This window comes from Leuciscus leuciscus, assembly GCF_965113295.1.
Source record: "Leuciscus leuciscus genome assembly, chromosome: 16".
In the NCBI taxonomy this organism is placed as follows: Eukaryota; Metazoa; Chordata; class Actinopteri; order Cypriniformes; family Leuciscidae; genus Leuciscus; species Leuciscus leuciscus.
The window spans coordinates 28,307,663-28,324,352 of record NC_138740.1 but is presented as its reverse complement, the minus strand read 5'-3'; the positions used below and the strand labels follow the sequence as shown (position 1 = coordinate 28,324,352).

Here is a 16,690-nt window from a genome sequence, read left to right as displayed (position 1 = left end):
CTGGAATCTTGGATGAGTAAAAACGCAGATGTTCGGCTTGGAGTAGTAACTCCAATACGAGAGACCCTCATCCTCCATAAACCTGACTTTGGGTTTAAATGCCGACTGGGAACGTTCTGGAGATGTATTTACAGTATGTGTCATGTGCTGAGAGCTGGTGAGATGAAGGATATTCTCATCCTACACAAAGTAGGTACTACATCCTTGCATGTTCGGACAACACAAAACAAAATTATGTTTGAAAACTGACCTCAAAAGGGGTCTCAAACCCCTCAATGATTCCTCCCACCATTACCAGGCCATCAGTGGATATTCCCAGACCATCCTTATAGGCCCAGTCCACGCTCTCAACCATGGAGCAATCCACATACAATGCCAAACGGCCAGAGGACACGCTGATGGCCACGCGGTGCCAACCTCCATCGGACAGCACTGCCACGGGGAATCTGAGAACGACAGGACAGGTTTTGAAAAACGAACTATTTTATTTAGTTTTCTTGACAAGGTGGGCTAAACAAATCACATGTTAAAGTATCAGAGAACAGGGAGAGTTGGGAGAACCCAAGAAAAGTAGAAGCCATTAAATTTCCTGGCAAAACATTCAGAGACACAACACTTCCTGTCTGTGTAATGATACATGACTTTTTTTTTCATATGCAAGCTTAAATTAAACACAAAACCATATGAGAACCCAGTAAGAACATTTTGGCATTGTTATGTCACCTTATGATGAATGAGAAGCACAAACAGGTAAAATGCATTCCATTTATTTTGTCCTGCAGGTGGGTAATTAGGCGACAGGTCCAAATATTAGTTTTGAGAGGCCACGAGTTAAATATCATGCCTCATTTATACGTCTCGACTGTAAGGCTTGGCTTAAGTCACAGAAATCTAGATTTAATATATCCAAGAGCTTCACAAAACGGTGGGGTCTGTGCTTGTGTTTAAGATTAACAATTAGCCAAAACTAATACTCTACTGACATGAAGAATGAGGAGATGATGAGAATGGTTTTGTCATCATGGAAGAGGAACAAAGAAGGTCAATGACATTAAAAAGCAAGCAACAGAAAAAAAAAAGAGGAGAAGTAGAGTAAACAGACTGTGGTTACATAAGAGGATTCACTGAGATGTGCCTTTTTAATTATCTTTTTCCTGCCAAGATGATGGCTTTGGGACCAAAGTATGAACCACAAAATAATCAAGACCACAAAGTAATTGAGTTTTCAGATGGTTGCCTGTTAATCCTCATTTAAGAATGATTCAACATTGGCAATTAGATAGTCTTGTCTCCTTTCCAAGCGTTCTTGTCATGATTTTCTTTTTTTTCTGTGATTAATTGTTCAGATCAGATGCTTTAACTGCTTAATAAAAAAATAAAAAAACAAGAACAGAGATCAGGGACTCTCTGAAATTTCTTAGGGACTTCTAGATATTTCCTACATGGCAAATGCAAGAGATAAAATTAAAGTGTGCAATTTTTAAAACAGGTTTCCTAAACACTCCCTGTCCTCCACTGAAGTGAAGACTCACTCGTAGTGTCGTTGTTGGGTGCTGATGAAGGTGAAGGTGTAGGCACTGATGCGGATCTGCAGGAGAATGTGTCCGTCTGGACAGAGGAAGGTCAGCACACTGCGGTCTTCAGACTGGGAGCTACGCAGACGCAACAGCAAACTGAACTCATCACCAAACCTGAGAAAGAAAGAAAAGAGAAAACTTGATATTACATGATTACACTAGTTTTAAGAAAGAATATCATATATAAAGTTAAAAAAGAAAAAGAAAAACCCAAGTAGATATTCTAGCAAAGACCCAAAATTGTTATATTGTATATGTACATGTTTCAATCATAACGCATGTGCACACCAAGTTTGGAGTGTCTAAACTGAAGAACAAAATAAAAATGTTTTTTTTTTTTATGTCAGTGGCTGGTGAGTGAACGTACCTGTGTCCAAACACCTGCTGTAGTGGTACAGAGAGGGTGGAGTACTGGCCTACATGCAGGACTGGACATCTTCGATTTTCATGCGTTACTGATGCGTTGCTGCGATTAGCCACCTGCCATAGATGATCAAGAAGGTCTACAGCTTCTGACAAATAATTAAAAGTAAATGGGAAAAAAATGTTAGGTCCATTTAAGCACATTTTCAACAAAACTTCAGCATTTTTGCTGAAACATACTGTGGGAGGGTGAGGAAGTCACAGGGTGACTATGTCTAACCCTAAATTGCATAATGGATCCCAGAAACATCTGTTTTAGATAACGCAGCAGGTATGAGAACCGAGCCTGTAAACAAAAGGCTCTGTTGTGTAGGTGCATTTTTCCAATATTAATCATTAGCTCTGTTGAAGACTTAGCAACTTTGAGGGTAGTCTGTGTGAGAGAGCAGTCACTCAGGAAATCAGTTCAACATACAAAGAAACAGACCTGTTCAGTCCTTTCATTAAATGTTTAGAGGGTCATAACAAGTCAGCTGGTCTTAAATGGAGCAGTCATACCCCATAGTGCCCACCATTGTGTTCCCTCTTTAACATGCTCATTTCCTGCGGGCGCTGAAGGTCTTAATTTACAGACTATACCGTGTGCTTGCTCATGTTTATGTGTGTGTGAATATCTCATGCCTCCAGGTTGCAGGCTTGTGTTTTAGTGTGCAGTATTGTACAAAATGAGACAAATAAATCTTGCCGAATGCTGAATTTAATCAAATGAGAGTAAGTGACTCAGAAAGCACAGCTCGCAATGAGCAGGTCTGAAACACACCTGGCAGGGAAGCCAGCTGACTCTGAGAGAACTGATCCATCAACACAGACTTTGTATTGGACTGCAAATCTTCATTTACAAGACAAAGTTGAAAGCGAAGGCCTAGAATTAAATTTAAACACCCACTTAACATGGATGGGTTAAATTGTTATATATAAATATAAAACAATATAAAACAGATATGTTTTAGACAATTTTGGGTAAAAGAGATTCTAGTTAAAGTGCCCCAGTGCATACATCCGAGGTCAAAAAACACTTAAATTTTCTCGGGCGGGTCACAGTAGCTGTCGTTCACACGCAGCCAATGAAAACCATAGGCTGGCATTATGCAAATGTGTTACATTGTTACACAGGTATAGAACAGGACAGGAAGTGAGAATAGAACTGCGGACGACTCGTTTCAGCAGTTCAGAACTGATTCTTTCTTTTTGGAGACAAAAACGTTATTTGTTGTGCACTTTGATCTTTAAAACTTTGCAGACCTTTTACCTTTCACAAACAGCTAGCTATATTACACACTGCATAAAAGGTAATATTTGAAAAAGCATTATAGGGGCACTTTACTATTGGTGATTGTCACTCTTGAAATGAAAGATCAAGATGAGCAGTGTTTTGTGGGATACAGTATTCCACGCAGAATACTCAGACTGTACTGCATACTATACGTGTTATGGCTGATAAACAATAAATAGAAAATATTAATTTATGCATTTATACTACCGTTCAAAAGTTTGAGGTCTGTACGATTTTTCAATGTTGTTGAGAAAATCTTATGCTCACCAAGGCTGCATTTATTTGATGAAAAATACAGTAAAAACAATAATAACGTGAAATATTGTTACAATTTACAACAAACTGTTTACTATTTTAATACATTTTAAGCCGTTACTCCAGTATTCAGTGTCACATGATCATTAAGAAATCATTCTAATATGTTCATGAAACATTTCTTGTTATAATCAATAACAAAATAACACGAAAACCATGATACATTTTTTTCAGGATTCTTTGATGAACAGAAAGTAAAAAAAACCTGCATTTATTTGAAATAGAAATCTTTTATAACAACATAAATGTCTTCACAGTCACTTTTGATCAATTTAGTACTTATATTCAGCAAGGACATATTGATTTCTTTCAAAAGAATAAAATACTAACACTATTGAACGTATAGTATGAAAAATGGATATTCATTTTTAGATCTGCAAAATAATTACTTTATTATTATTATTCAGTTATTAGTGTTTTTAAAGATTACCTAAGTGAGTGTAAGATGTAAAAATAGGTCAAATGAGCATGCAAAATTATACATGATGACACTGACATCAAGACTGCCTCTGCCAACACTGTTAACAAGGAGAAGAGTGAGTCAACAGGTTAAGCGAGGATTCTGATGATTGAACATGCACACTGACCACAGCAGATTTACACACTGTGTAACGAGCACTGCACCAAGACTGCAAGCCTTTTTCCAGGAAAATGTAATTGCTCCAACAGGATTACACATCCCCCTCTTCCCTTACTCACCCCCAGTCACATAGTAAACACACACTGCAAAGTGAACATGCTCCAAACTTTCACCAGACTTTTTGATTTTAGAAATTTCAGCAATTCCTTAATTACATTTTCTCATTCTCTTTCAGCTCAAATATAACAGTTCTAAATGGACAGCTAGATTCTATGCTGCACTCCAGTCAATTCCACAGTGGTTGTCACATTTTTCATGGACATTAGTCAAGCTGTATTAGTCACACAGATTTACGTTGGAAACAAGATATGCAAACCCCTATCTGGTGACACAGACTAAAATCCACCTTTCAAAACCTTTCTATGATTGTTTCTGAACCACTAGCCAACAATATTAGCAAGATATCCAATGGAAACTTTCACTGATATTCTGAGAGAATTTGGCTCACTTCTTGTCCTTACAATGATATATCAACAAACCGAGCCTGCAGGCTGAAAGTCTGAAAACAAAAGAAGTGATTTTCAGGTTAAGACCTGCTTTAGACTAACAAAAAGATCCATAAATACTGAGGATATGACATCACACTCACATCAAAGCTCAGATGACTTCAGTCCAGATGTTGAGATGCTGTCATCCCAACAACCCAAGGATATTCCACTTATTTAGATTATAATCTATAGAGAGTTGGTTGGAGAAATTTGCTTGTGAAGCATTACGGCAACATTGTATCATTTATCAAAAAACTCAAGAAAAGAAAGTAAGACAGGAAGGAGGAGAAGAGCGAAACAAAGGGAACTAGAGAAAGGATACACTCCGCGCTTTTAGGAAAGGTTAAGGTTAAATGATTCTTACCCAAGTTCTTACGACACAGAAATGACAAAAAAAAAAAAAAAAAAAAAAAAACATAAACCAGATGCCTGAAATCGTTCTTACTTGAAACTTGTGCACTCGTAAACTATCGCCATATCCAGAGGGGAACTGTGGTGTCCGTGTTTCAAAACAAGGCTTGTGATCAAAGCTGTGTTTATGACAGGGAAGATTGATTTGGGGGTCACACAATGCATACAGTCTGAATACTTTCTGCAAGGGCTGTGAGTGATGCATTCTCATCAGTCAAGCATTTTCCATAGGCTCGGGCCTACAGTACTTCCTGTGGCTGTGTTTGGGAGAGCATGGACTTCGCCAAGGAGAACATTCCTCTAGGACACATCATGTCTGCAAGCCGTACGACTGCCACATGGATGTGCAACAGAGTGGATAATAGGGGCACATAAACCAACTCCGATAAAAGACAAACTTCTTCAATTACAAGTTATTAGAGCTAGTGTGGAAGTGTGCTTTGAAACTACGGCTATTATCACTCATAGCAGATTAAAAAAAACAAAAAAACATTTAAATTTGTACACAAAAGAGTTTGATCAAAATGACCTTGTTATTTAAAGCGACACTATGTAACTTTTCAACCTTCATAATATATTTCCAAGATCCTTGTGATGGTACATCGACTTACAATAGGTTGAATGACACGTCTGCCATAGCCTGACAGGGTCTGTATCGCTTTTACTGGCACGATGTAACTTCGGTGTTCGGGTAGTAACAAGAGCACAAAAAGAACTACAAAATTCGACTGCTTTACGGCATACGTCACTTCCCCCACCACTTCGTCAAATTTGGACGTGAGAGGCCAACTAGCGTTTGTTTTCGGCTTTCGTGCGTATGTTTTTGTCATGGGGGTTGTTTACACCTGGCCACTTCATGCATTTTCTCAGATCGGATAGCTATCCGATCGTGAAAAGTCCAGGTTTAAATGCCCTCCGAAACGCATTTGAGACGGATTTGAATCCGATCCCTCAAACCACTTCAGGAGGAGATCTGAGACGCATTCCAGACGAAACTGGACAAGTGTAAATGCATATGGTTGTTGAAACCACATATGTAAATTGTACTCCTCCCAAAAATGCAAAAAAAAAAAAAAAAAAAAAACGTGTGAGAGCGTTGTATAGGCTATTATGTTATATCCAGATATGATGACGCGCTGGAACACGCATCACCGCAGATGAGCAACTGCATCAAGCCCGTGCAAACTATCGCAAATCAAAGTGAAAGTAAGTCGCAGACGCTTAACACACAATCTTCATCATTAAAAGTAAAGAAACGAAATGATCTTACCAGGGCTGTTACTGCTCTCTCTTATTGCGGTCTTTGATTTTGACATTTTAGCTGATGATCTATAAAATGCAGCTCATATCTCTGTGACGTGCACTCCATTAAATCTGCATATAGCGCGAGAATTGAAGATCGAATTTAAATCCGTTTCGCAAAAATACATTTATGTGACCAGGTGTAAATGGAATCGTTTTGATAAATCAGATAGCTATGCCTCACGAATTAGTTTGCCAGCTGAACTCAGGTGTTGTGAGGTGTATTTATCACGTAGTCCGGGATATCAGACGACGCTGTTGATTGATTCCTGCGATTATCATGAGAACAGCTTTCAATATCTCACATAATTATCATAAATAAGCCTAACGTAGAGGTTGTTAATAGTGTAAACGAGCACAATTTGCAAACTATTATGATAAATTGCAATAATCATGTCTAATGACATCATAATGGCCAATGTTATGAAATAATGCAACATACATTTAACTTAATTGATGTTATCTGGCATTTTGTAATGTTTACATTCCAATAAAAACAACACAAATTAAATTATACAGTAGGCCTAGACTATAGACTATTTACTTGTGATTTAGCTGCAATCATGTAAAAATGTTATAATATAATTTACGACAGTGCAAGTATTCCACAGCGACTCTAGGGGTCGCTGTTTGACAAAAACACAATTTCTACTTAGTGTGGCTTTAAATACAATTTAAATTTGAAATTATAATAGTTAAGTATAATTTCATTAATTAAATTCAACCAAATAATGAATGATCTTCATAGTTTAAACAATTTCACTTAAGGAAGGAGTTCGGACACTCAGGAGTTTGCGAGCCATTGCACAAGTTACGAGTCAGATAACCAGATAATCGTGTCAAAGCAGCTGGTACATGGCACAACTATACTGCATGGCGAGCTGGCGGCAATAAGCTTTGGTGCTATGCAGAGACTGGAGCTTTCAATGTAGCTGCTATAAGCTTCAGATAGAAAAAAGAAAGAAAATAAAAAGACGAATGAGCAAATTATTTGCCGAAAAGCAGAGAAAGGCATAGCCATTCCTTTCAACAAAAACAACTATAGTGCATTTGTGTGTGTGTGTCAGTGTATCACGCTGTAGGGTTGCAGCTATAATAATATTTATAGATCTAGCTAGCCTTTGTGACATGGTTGTGATTTGACAATAGGAGACAGCCTATATGCTGGTTTAAATCGGGCAGACTCCCTGAATTTTTAAAACATGTTTAAAAATTATCGAGAGGTCGAGAGGTGGTTGTAACATGCTCGGCTTGGCTTGTAATTCCTCTCACACATTGTGAGCCGTGACCATACAAGCATCAATGATTTCTTCCGAGAGGGGGTGAAGCTCGTACGACAGCAAAAATCGTATGCCCGGCTTTAGAAGTCAAAAGATTTCAGTCAATTAAAAGTAACTATAAAAGTACTAATTATGCAACCACTGTTTCATTTCCTGTCTGTACCTCTATGTGATGCATAATCAGAATAATTGATCAAACGTAAGAGAACTAGAATAATGAATGTTTGGCATTCTGTAATAACGGCATTTGATAATAACTTGTCTGTGTCTCAACAGCCATAGCACAGTACTGTATTGTTCTACAAGACGTGCATCAAAAGCCACAACTGCATCTCAAATGAAAGACCCTTCATCTAATTGATTATCCCCTCATGATTATTCACACATGCTTGTTGGAATCTTTCTTTAGAAACAAACAACATTTGTGGTGAAATGTGCAAGCTCTTTTCCAAAATACAGAGGTGGACAGACCACTTAGAGAGGCCACGGGTGAATGACACAAAAAAGTGTGGAAAGAATGTGCCTGAGACAAAGCGATGGAAAGATAATTTGAAGGCAGACGAATGAGTTGCTCTGCCCTGGTAGTAAAGTCTGTTCTTCTCTCATAACTCTTCCATAATGGTTTGTAGTGGGTAGAAAAATCCTTCAGTAGGCTCATTTGAAACGGGATGCTGCATGAGGAGTAACCTAAAGAATAAAAGCAAAACCCTTATGGTCAAGCCATAAATACATGAGCCACAGACAGCTTAGAGTTTAAAAGCAGGAGGGATGACAAGACTGATGCAAAACAGTTACCCTTTACATGAGAAGGTGAAATAAATAATACCCCATTGCAACCATTTAAATTCACATGAGTAAAATACCAGTAGGATGAAAAGGACTTTTAGTCATTGTGTAGAACTCAAAAATACATGCTACAAGAAAAACAAACAGAAAAAGCCTTTACATATGGCATAATTCTGCAGAAAAGCTTGAAAGTGCAAATAAGAGATGCCTGTAAAGTAATAAAGTATGGTGCAAAACAACTGAAGTAAAGCATCTTCTTAAGCATATCCTGCGAAAGCTGGTTAGTTTTGTTCCTAACAGCCCAATACACAGCTCCAGATGTCGATGTCTGTATCATGTGGGAGGAGTGTTCAGACACCGCATAACACTGGCACTCAGGGATTGTGTTGATGGATCGCATGTGCAGACACAAAATAAAATCCAGAATTAGCCACAAGTCACATCTTGTCACATGCTGAATGCATGAGGCACAAACTTTGATCACAAAAACTAGATACAGAGCCACTACAGTATCTTAAAACACTGTTCTTTATCATTCACCGGAATCTGGGCTTCTCTAGCCGATAATAGCAAGATGTGATGCTCTAATATAGAATCAGCACAGCTATCAGTGCAGCTTATGTCAAGCTTTTAGACTTCAGCAAATTGTTTGTTATTTTGTTGTAAGCTTTAACAGTTTTAGCAGTGCTGTTTTAATGGGGATTAATAGAGACAAAACAGAAATTATAGCATGCTGACAATGTGCTGTGCTCGCCTTCATGTATATTTATAATGAAAATGCCTTTAAAATTCCAGTTCAATTCCTGACTTTGAAACAAAGAATTGCAATTTGAAATTAAGGAAATATAATTACAATGAAGATAAGCTTAGAATGTCCGCTTGGTAAAGCAGTGTTTAAAAATTCAAAAAAGTGTGCAGGTTTATCAACCTTGCAAATAGACAGAACAATTGTACATTTACATTTAGTTTTATCCAAAGCAGCCAACAAAGTGGCTATAAAAGTAAAAAAAAATTGAAAAAAACTAGCTGTTCAGACAACTCTTTGAATTGTCCATTTTTTTTAAATAGTAATTTGGGTGTTCTGTGAAAAGGTTCTGCTTGTTGAAACATCCAAACAGATGTTGAGGTCCAGAAATCATCTCACCTGGACCTACCAGGTGGCTGAAAGAGGGTTAAAACTGCCTCAAAAAGACTGGATTGATGGGCTGTGATACAGACTCCATGAAAACTCTCAGAGGAGATATGGAGATGAGAAACCAGACATAGAGCTCATGTTCTGAAAGGCAGGTGAGAGGTCAGAGGTCATATTGATCCCATGTGACACAACGACGCTTTGCTGTGAGGACTGATAAAAGCCAGTTGAAAATTCCCAAAATGTTCTGCTCTCATAAAGTTACGAGATGGGATTCACACGTTTCATCAAATGAGAAAAACAGCTGCTTTACAGGGTATTTCTTTCAATTTTACTTGAATACAGAATATTATACAATCCAACAGAGCAAGAGGGACATCACAACCCAATCATTATGAAAACTCTCCATTTGACTTGCCTATGAAAACCTTATGTCATATTTCTTTAAATAACATAAAAGGAGATTCATGCTTTCGATTATGCAAGGCATTACCATAAAGCGAATCAACTTAATCAATTGGATTTTTCCTGATGTGTTTGAGTCCCTTGAGTTATTTTAGTAGAGCTGTTTTTTATAAATTATTTAAAGGCTCTCTAGCTTATATTAAAACACAAAACCAAAACAGATTTTGTTTCTATAGCATGCACAAATTTCTTCTACAGATAGAGCTTATTGATCTGGAGCTTGTTAGTGCATCAAAAAGTAACCGTCTAGCAAAAAAGAAGCAGAAAAAAAAATGGGATTTTAAATGCAACAATATCAGCCTTTGTAGAAAGACATATGCTTAACCTTTTTCCCAAGTCACAACTACATTTCCTGGAGAACTCTTCTTCCATATGGAAGCTGTTGTCACCCTGTACCCCACGGTAATGGATTATTTAGCCATTTAACCACCCCATGTGAGGTCATATCAGGCTCTGTCCTTGGCGAAAATGCCCTACCAGAACCAAATGGCTAATTTCCAAGAGTAATGCAGGGCTATCAGCTGATATCCACCCTGGGCCCCTTTCGCCTGGATCCTGTGAAGCTCCATAATCATAGGAAGTAGAGTCGCCTGCCGCAGCGTCTTCCCTCCAGGATCGCATTACACTAATGGTACGGGAAGGGCCAGAGGATGGCTCAATTACTGTACCCCAATTATGTAGGGCAGCCTGAAGAGATTGGGGTTGGATGGCACTAATAATCAGTGATTAAAGACTTCCCCTAGACCACTGCATCGTAACAACCCAAGATGTGGTCACTTCGATACATTTGTTAATGTCCAATATTAGGCTTACACAGAGCAGGAGAAGGTTCTAATCACCCGTGCTTGTCCATTAATGAATCAAAAGTAAAAAGAAAATGTAATTAGATTGAATTTCCAATGACTTGATGGCCATCTCACAGTGAACCTGTTATTTTATGGCTTTAACCTTCTGCAGGGCCAGGGATATTTACTTTGTACAAGATATATGAGGACCCTGCTGGACTCATTAGGACTGTCTAAATAAGAACACGTGCCTTAACAGAATTATTTTCTTCACTCTGCCGCTCATCTGGAAAATGAATGAAAGATACAGGCTGTAAGTAACTGCCCGGATATAGGGGGGCAAATTGTCTACTGGGTGCCAGTGGGAACTCAAACTCAAGGGAGAGGAAAAGGAAAGAAACATCCAGTAAAGAAAAAATATGATCTTCCACTTACTTACTGAAGCAAGAACTATAGTAAATAAGTAAGCAAGTGCACTCAAAGATAACTAGTGAGTATTTGAGGGAGTCACGCAACAACTTTACTGCTATGTGGCGATGGCATTTCTTAGGGGCAAGCCTTTTCAAAACACAGAGAGACTTGTCAAGTCTTAGGAGTTAAGTCAGGCATGTCTAGAATTCTGTTTAACCTTCTCGGAATGGTTTGAATTGACAGCACTTGGCAGCTTTTGACTACAGAGAAAAAGGCAAGTTCCTCGGGGAATACTCTGGAGCAAAGGCTCAAAAGACTCACTGTAAGAAAGGAGACTTTACTTGTAATAGCTGTGCAGTGGTTCATCTGCCAAGATCCTAAAGGATCATTAAGTAGTATCAGCTTTCTTGCCCTAAAATGTGAGAGATAGTAAACTCAGAGTATCTGAACTGAGTAGTAGTACTCAAGATTGTCAGCTGTTTAAAAGTGATCAGAAGCAATTCTCTAGTAGTGTGATTACCACAGTTGCACAAATGAGACCGAGATAATGAGGAATATCCTTTCCTCTTGGAAAGACATTGGATATTTTTTTTAATGAAGTAGTATCCATGATTGTATACTGTGCACAGTATGCTATGGGCCCTATCTTACACCCGGCGCAATGCAGCGCCAAGCGCAATGCAACTGTTTTTTGCTAGTTTCAGTCCGACGCAGTTATCATTTTCACATGCTGCGCCACGTTGTTTAAATAGCAAATGCATTTGCACCCATTTGTGCACCCATGGGCGTGCTGGTCTGAAAACGAGGTGTGTTCTGGCGCATTGTTGGCACGTTGCTATTTTGAGGCAACAGAAATAAGCCAACTGAAACCTGGTCTAAAGTCAATGGCGCAATATATATTTTTTGTTATTTAAAGAGCGCATTAGTAATGTGCGCCCCTATAGGCGGGTCCACAACGCGCATACACTCTGCTTATTAAACACACAGGGACGCACAGCAGCACACAAACATTTAAAATAAAAGGTTTACAATGTAAAATATTATTATTATTGTGTACATAAATATATGGTGGAATCCGGCTTGTCCTGCATGTAGATGGTCTGCTTGCGCAATTTTACCTTGCGCACGAACACTATCAAATTCCTTCATGTAAATAGCAAATTGCCATGGTGCGAGCACAACTGGCATTTAAAGGGAATGGGAGATGAGACTCTGATTGGTTTAACGCACGTAAATCCCAAAACACACCCATTACTCATTAAGATAATAGGGACAACCCTTTTAGACCATGCGCCTGGCGCGCCGACCATTTTTCCCGTCATTAAACTAGGAAAATTGGATTCGGACTCGCCCTAAGTGAACTTGCGCCCTGCGCTTTAAACCATGCGCTTAGATCGTTAAAATAGGGCCCTATATATGTCTGACCTACTAATTTGTACAAACTTGTGCACTATACAACTACAATGCAATTCAACTTAATGAATCTTTAGTAGTATCAAATGTGCTTTTTTTTAAACCACCATTTCAATGGACTGGCATTGGAAGTCTTTTTTTTTTCATGACCCCCCTCCCCCCATTTCTTTATACATTAAATGCACTGAGGTCATGTGGCAACAACGTGGCATAAGATTGTTTAAAATGTTTTGCATTGCATAATGCTTTTTGTTTTGCATGTTGTTTTGGATGTATTTAATTACTATTAAATAATAATAATAATAATAATAATTGCATGCAGTATAGTGCAAAAAAAGCAGTATGTCTAGTATGCCATTCTGAAAATATAACTCCTACAACTCAATATAAGGAGCGGGTACTTTTAACTTTAATAATTTAAACATTTTTCATCTTTCACAGATATTTTCACGATATAACCCTGGCTGGACTTGATCCCTCCACTTAAGCTGTCTAAAATAGAATGCCCAAAACCATAAGAGGCACAACAGCATTGCGTCAGAAAAAAAGATGTATGCAGAGCCAGTCAATACATGTCTGTCTCAAAATGGACACTTGTGAATACTCATCTGCAGACAATAACAGGAGACAGATGACTGAAATTGCTCCTGGTCAAATTCTCCATGGTTTTTTGTAAACCTGAATAGAGGTAATCACAGTTGGTTGAGGTCAGACATCTCTATCTAGAATGTGATGGTGTGTTAGCCGGTTGTCAAATATCCATGTCAAACATGGTCTTTGTAGCAGCTATCCAACCATAGAAATTAGGCCTAATTGTCTACTGTTATCTCAAAAAAGTCTAAGACTAGAAACATACTCTGTAAAGAGCCGCTGTAAAGGCCATGAACTTCCATTCTGGTTTAATCCAAGTGAAGAAGTACAGCCATGCCATTCACCAGCAAAATTTTTTTGGTTGACCAAGGTGGTCTTTGTGGTGAAGCTGGTTGACCAAGGAACAGTTACTCTTACAGTAGTTGACCAAAAAGAGAAATGTGACTGGAAATTGACAATTTACACTAATGTCTGCTATAGCAAGCCCTGCTGGTATGCAAGATGTACTTGCGGTATTATTATTTGCACTATGGCACGTTTTAGGGAGGGAATTACAATGCACTTGTGAAGCTAGAAACGTCTGCATTTATGTACTCACCAAAATCTCCTGTTAAGTCTGTAGTTAGAAAAGAAGAAAAAATATATCTAGAGAGGGGTGGGTGTCAAATTTGCAAATGTATATTATTTTGTGATACAAGTGAGTCTAGGCAACTTGTATAATGTACAGGAAGAAAGATAAAGAAAGTCAAAAAAAAAAAAAAACATGCATTTAACATGCATGGTAACACGATATGAGTACAAAAACAGCTTCACAATATGTAGCCCTTACATACCAGCCCTGTGTTTATATTATTTTCAGCAATCCAGTATTTTTGAGAAATGTAAAACATTTCTCATAGTGCCAATTTGGACTTAAATTCATACTTTTTTTAGATAACTAAATACCAATGCATATAGATATGTGTTTTGTGGTTAAGTTTGGGTATGGAAATGGAAATCACCCTGTGTGTGTGTGTGTGTGTGTGTGTGTGTGTGTGTGTGTGAGAGAGAGAGAGAGAAAGTGTAAAAGCCCATGAGAGGGAGCGGTGTTTTGTAGGTCAGGAGGTGACTGCTTGTAACCTGTGTTCTGCACCAGATGAGAAAAACAGAGAACACAAGCTCGCAGCAGACCCCTGATGCTACAGACGCCTGTTACAAGCTGAGCAGAAACGTTGAGAACGTCTGAAAGAGAGTGAACAATGCCAGCACAAACACTGCACAGAAAACATTACAGAATGCCAGCATTCACATCACGAAAATATCATATTCATCAGATGGCTAGGTTTTCAGATCCGTAATTTGCCATTTTGTTTTTATATTTAGTTTTATTCGTAGGAATTTTCCAGAATAAATGGTCATTAGCAGCATCATTTTCATTCATATTAACAGACCTATAGGTGTGATTGGGTTTGTGATCTTACATGAACCACTTCATCAACCTAAACTTAAACAAACAGACTGACAGCTACTTTGGGAATCATTTAAGGAGATCCATCATTTTAGGACAAGCCCATGCCTCTATTTTGAACATGAGCCAACTAATCATTTCCCCCCCTAGAAAGCAATTTGAGGAATATTTATGTAGCTCACCGTCTACATCTATACGAAGCTTTGGAAAACAGTACAGATCCTAACATGAACTATGTTGCGTAACTCAACATAAGACCTTTGTTGAGGTTTGGCGGGCAGACTAGGAAAATTGTTTGAGATGCTTATTTTTGATAAAAAATAAAAAAAAGATTCATTTTAACTTGTAAAAATATACAGCTGCAGACATACTCATCAATATTTTTAAGCGAAAATGATTTTACTTTAATAATGCATAATCACGAGATGTTGGAATGTGCAAAGTAGATGGGGTATTTGTGTGAACATGCATAAACCAAGGCAGAGTGAATTGATGGAGAAGAGGCACAAAATGATAGTGTTACAGTTTTTAAAAAAACATTAGAAGACCAGCCAAAAAAGAGACCTTTGGGGGATGACTTATATGATGTTCAACTCCATCTTGAGGCCCATCAAGGGTGAATATGGAGATCTACGAATACAGAAATATTATATGTCATTCCAGTACATCCCTATATTGTTTTATTTTATATCATATGCAATCACATTCCAGCCAGACTGTAAAGATTAAGTTACAGAGGAAACATCAAGTTCACTCTCAAAGTCTAGCGGCTCTCTGAATCTGACTAAACTTCATTGTTGGAGATAACACTAACAACCCCAATGAATCCACAATCCACTTTGTTCTTAACAAATGTTGCGTTTCCGTGACATAGGGGTCAACCTTATCACATAAAAGGCCACTAAAAGGGCAAGACAACACCAGAAATTGCTCCAACATGGCTTTTTAGTATCTTGTAAAAAGCTCTTGTAAAATTTTTACAGGGTTTTATCGTGCACCCTACAGGCTGGGCTAAGACTGCCCCCCACCAAAGCCAGCCTTCAAGCTAGACCTTCAGAGACCAAACAAAAGCAAGAATCTGGACCAGCTGGGAGGCAAACATCTCTCTTGACCACAGCATCTGTAGACTGACAGGTTTTAAACTGGTCAGAAACAATAACACAAAACCTGATGTAAGACCACAACCCACTCGCCGTCTGAAGACACTTATGTCATGGTAAACTGTTCACAGAGTGAAATATGATGTTATGACTGAAACAACACATGCCCTCATCGGATTTTTAAGTATGACATGGGTATACACATAACAAAGGCTAATCATTGGCAGTGTTCATTAATAAAAGAGTTATAGATACTCTTTAACACACAGAAATCATGCTTACTCTTTTTATTTGTATCAAATTAGATATGGCATCAAAGTTAAGTCCTCACTTCCCAATTTAAAGGAGATGAGGTCCTGCTTGTCGCCACAACAAACAGGTTGTTGCGTAAATATTCAGATTTACAATGGCTTGTATACTTGAATAATCACATCTTGCTTATCTGCTTGATGAGACTGTTTAAGAGAACTGAAGGGCTGAATGTGTTTAATGTTTTCCTTTAGTAGATTGCGTTTAATAAATACTTTGTCTTTAAAGTGTGTTTGGAAGGTATTATATTTTATGAGGAAGACAACAGAACCACATTTAATCAAATTGTGATCAAGCTTAGATACACATACTAAAACACACAGTTTATCTAGCTAACCTATTTTACCCAATGAGGACATATTGACTTACACTCTAAAAAATAATTCTGTGGCTTAGTAAATATCACAGTAATATTGAACTTTATTAACATAATAAAATCTCTGAATATCATTTACTTGATTGATTGAGTTAAACATACCAAAATAATTGACTAAAAATCATATCTAAAATTTACCGTTATATTTAAAAAAAATTCACTAAAA

General features: G+C 37.9%; 1 protein-coding gene across 2 annotated transcripts in view; it reads right to left on the bottom strand.

The window, feature by feature from the left end:
* The window catches only part of LOC309477075 (uncharacterized protein), a 65,063-nt gene that overhangs the window by 41,415 nt on the left and 6,958 nt on the right, over window positions 1–16,690 (bottom strand). The window contains exons 2-4 of one of the 2 annotated variants that reach the window (XM_082140200.1): window positions 1,945–2,086; window positions 1,533–1,691; window positions 251–446 (exon numbers count right to left, since the gene is read on the bottom strand). In XM_082140200.1, the coding sequence (XP_081996326.1) occupies window positions 251–446; window positions 1,533–1,691; window positions 1,945–2,086 (497 nt within the window). Of the gene's footprint in view, window positions 1–250; window positions 447–1,532; window positions 1,692–1,944; window positions 2,090–16,690 lie in introns of both variants that reach the window. The other variant, XM_082140199.1, reaches the window with a different exon arrangement.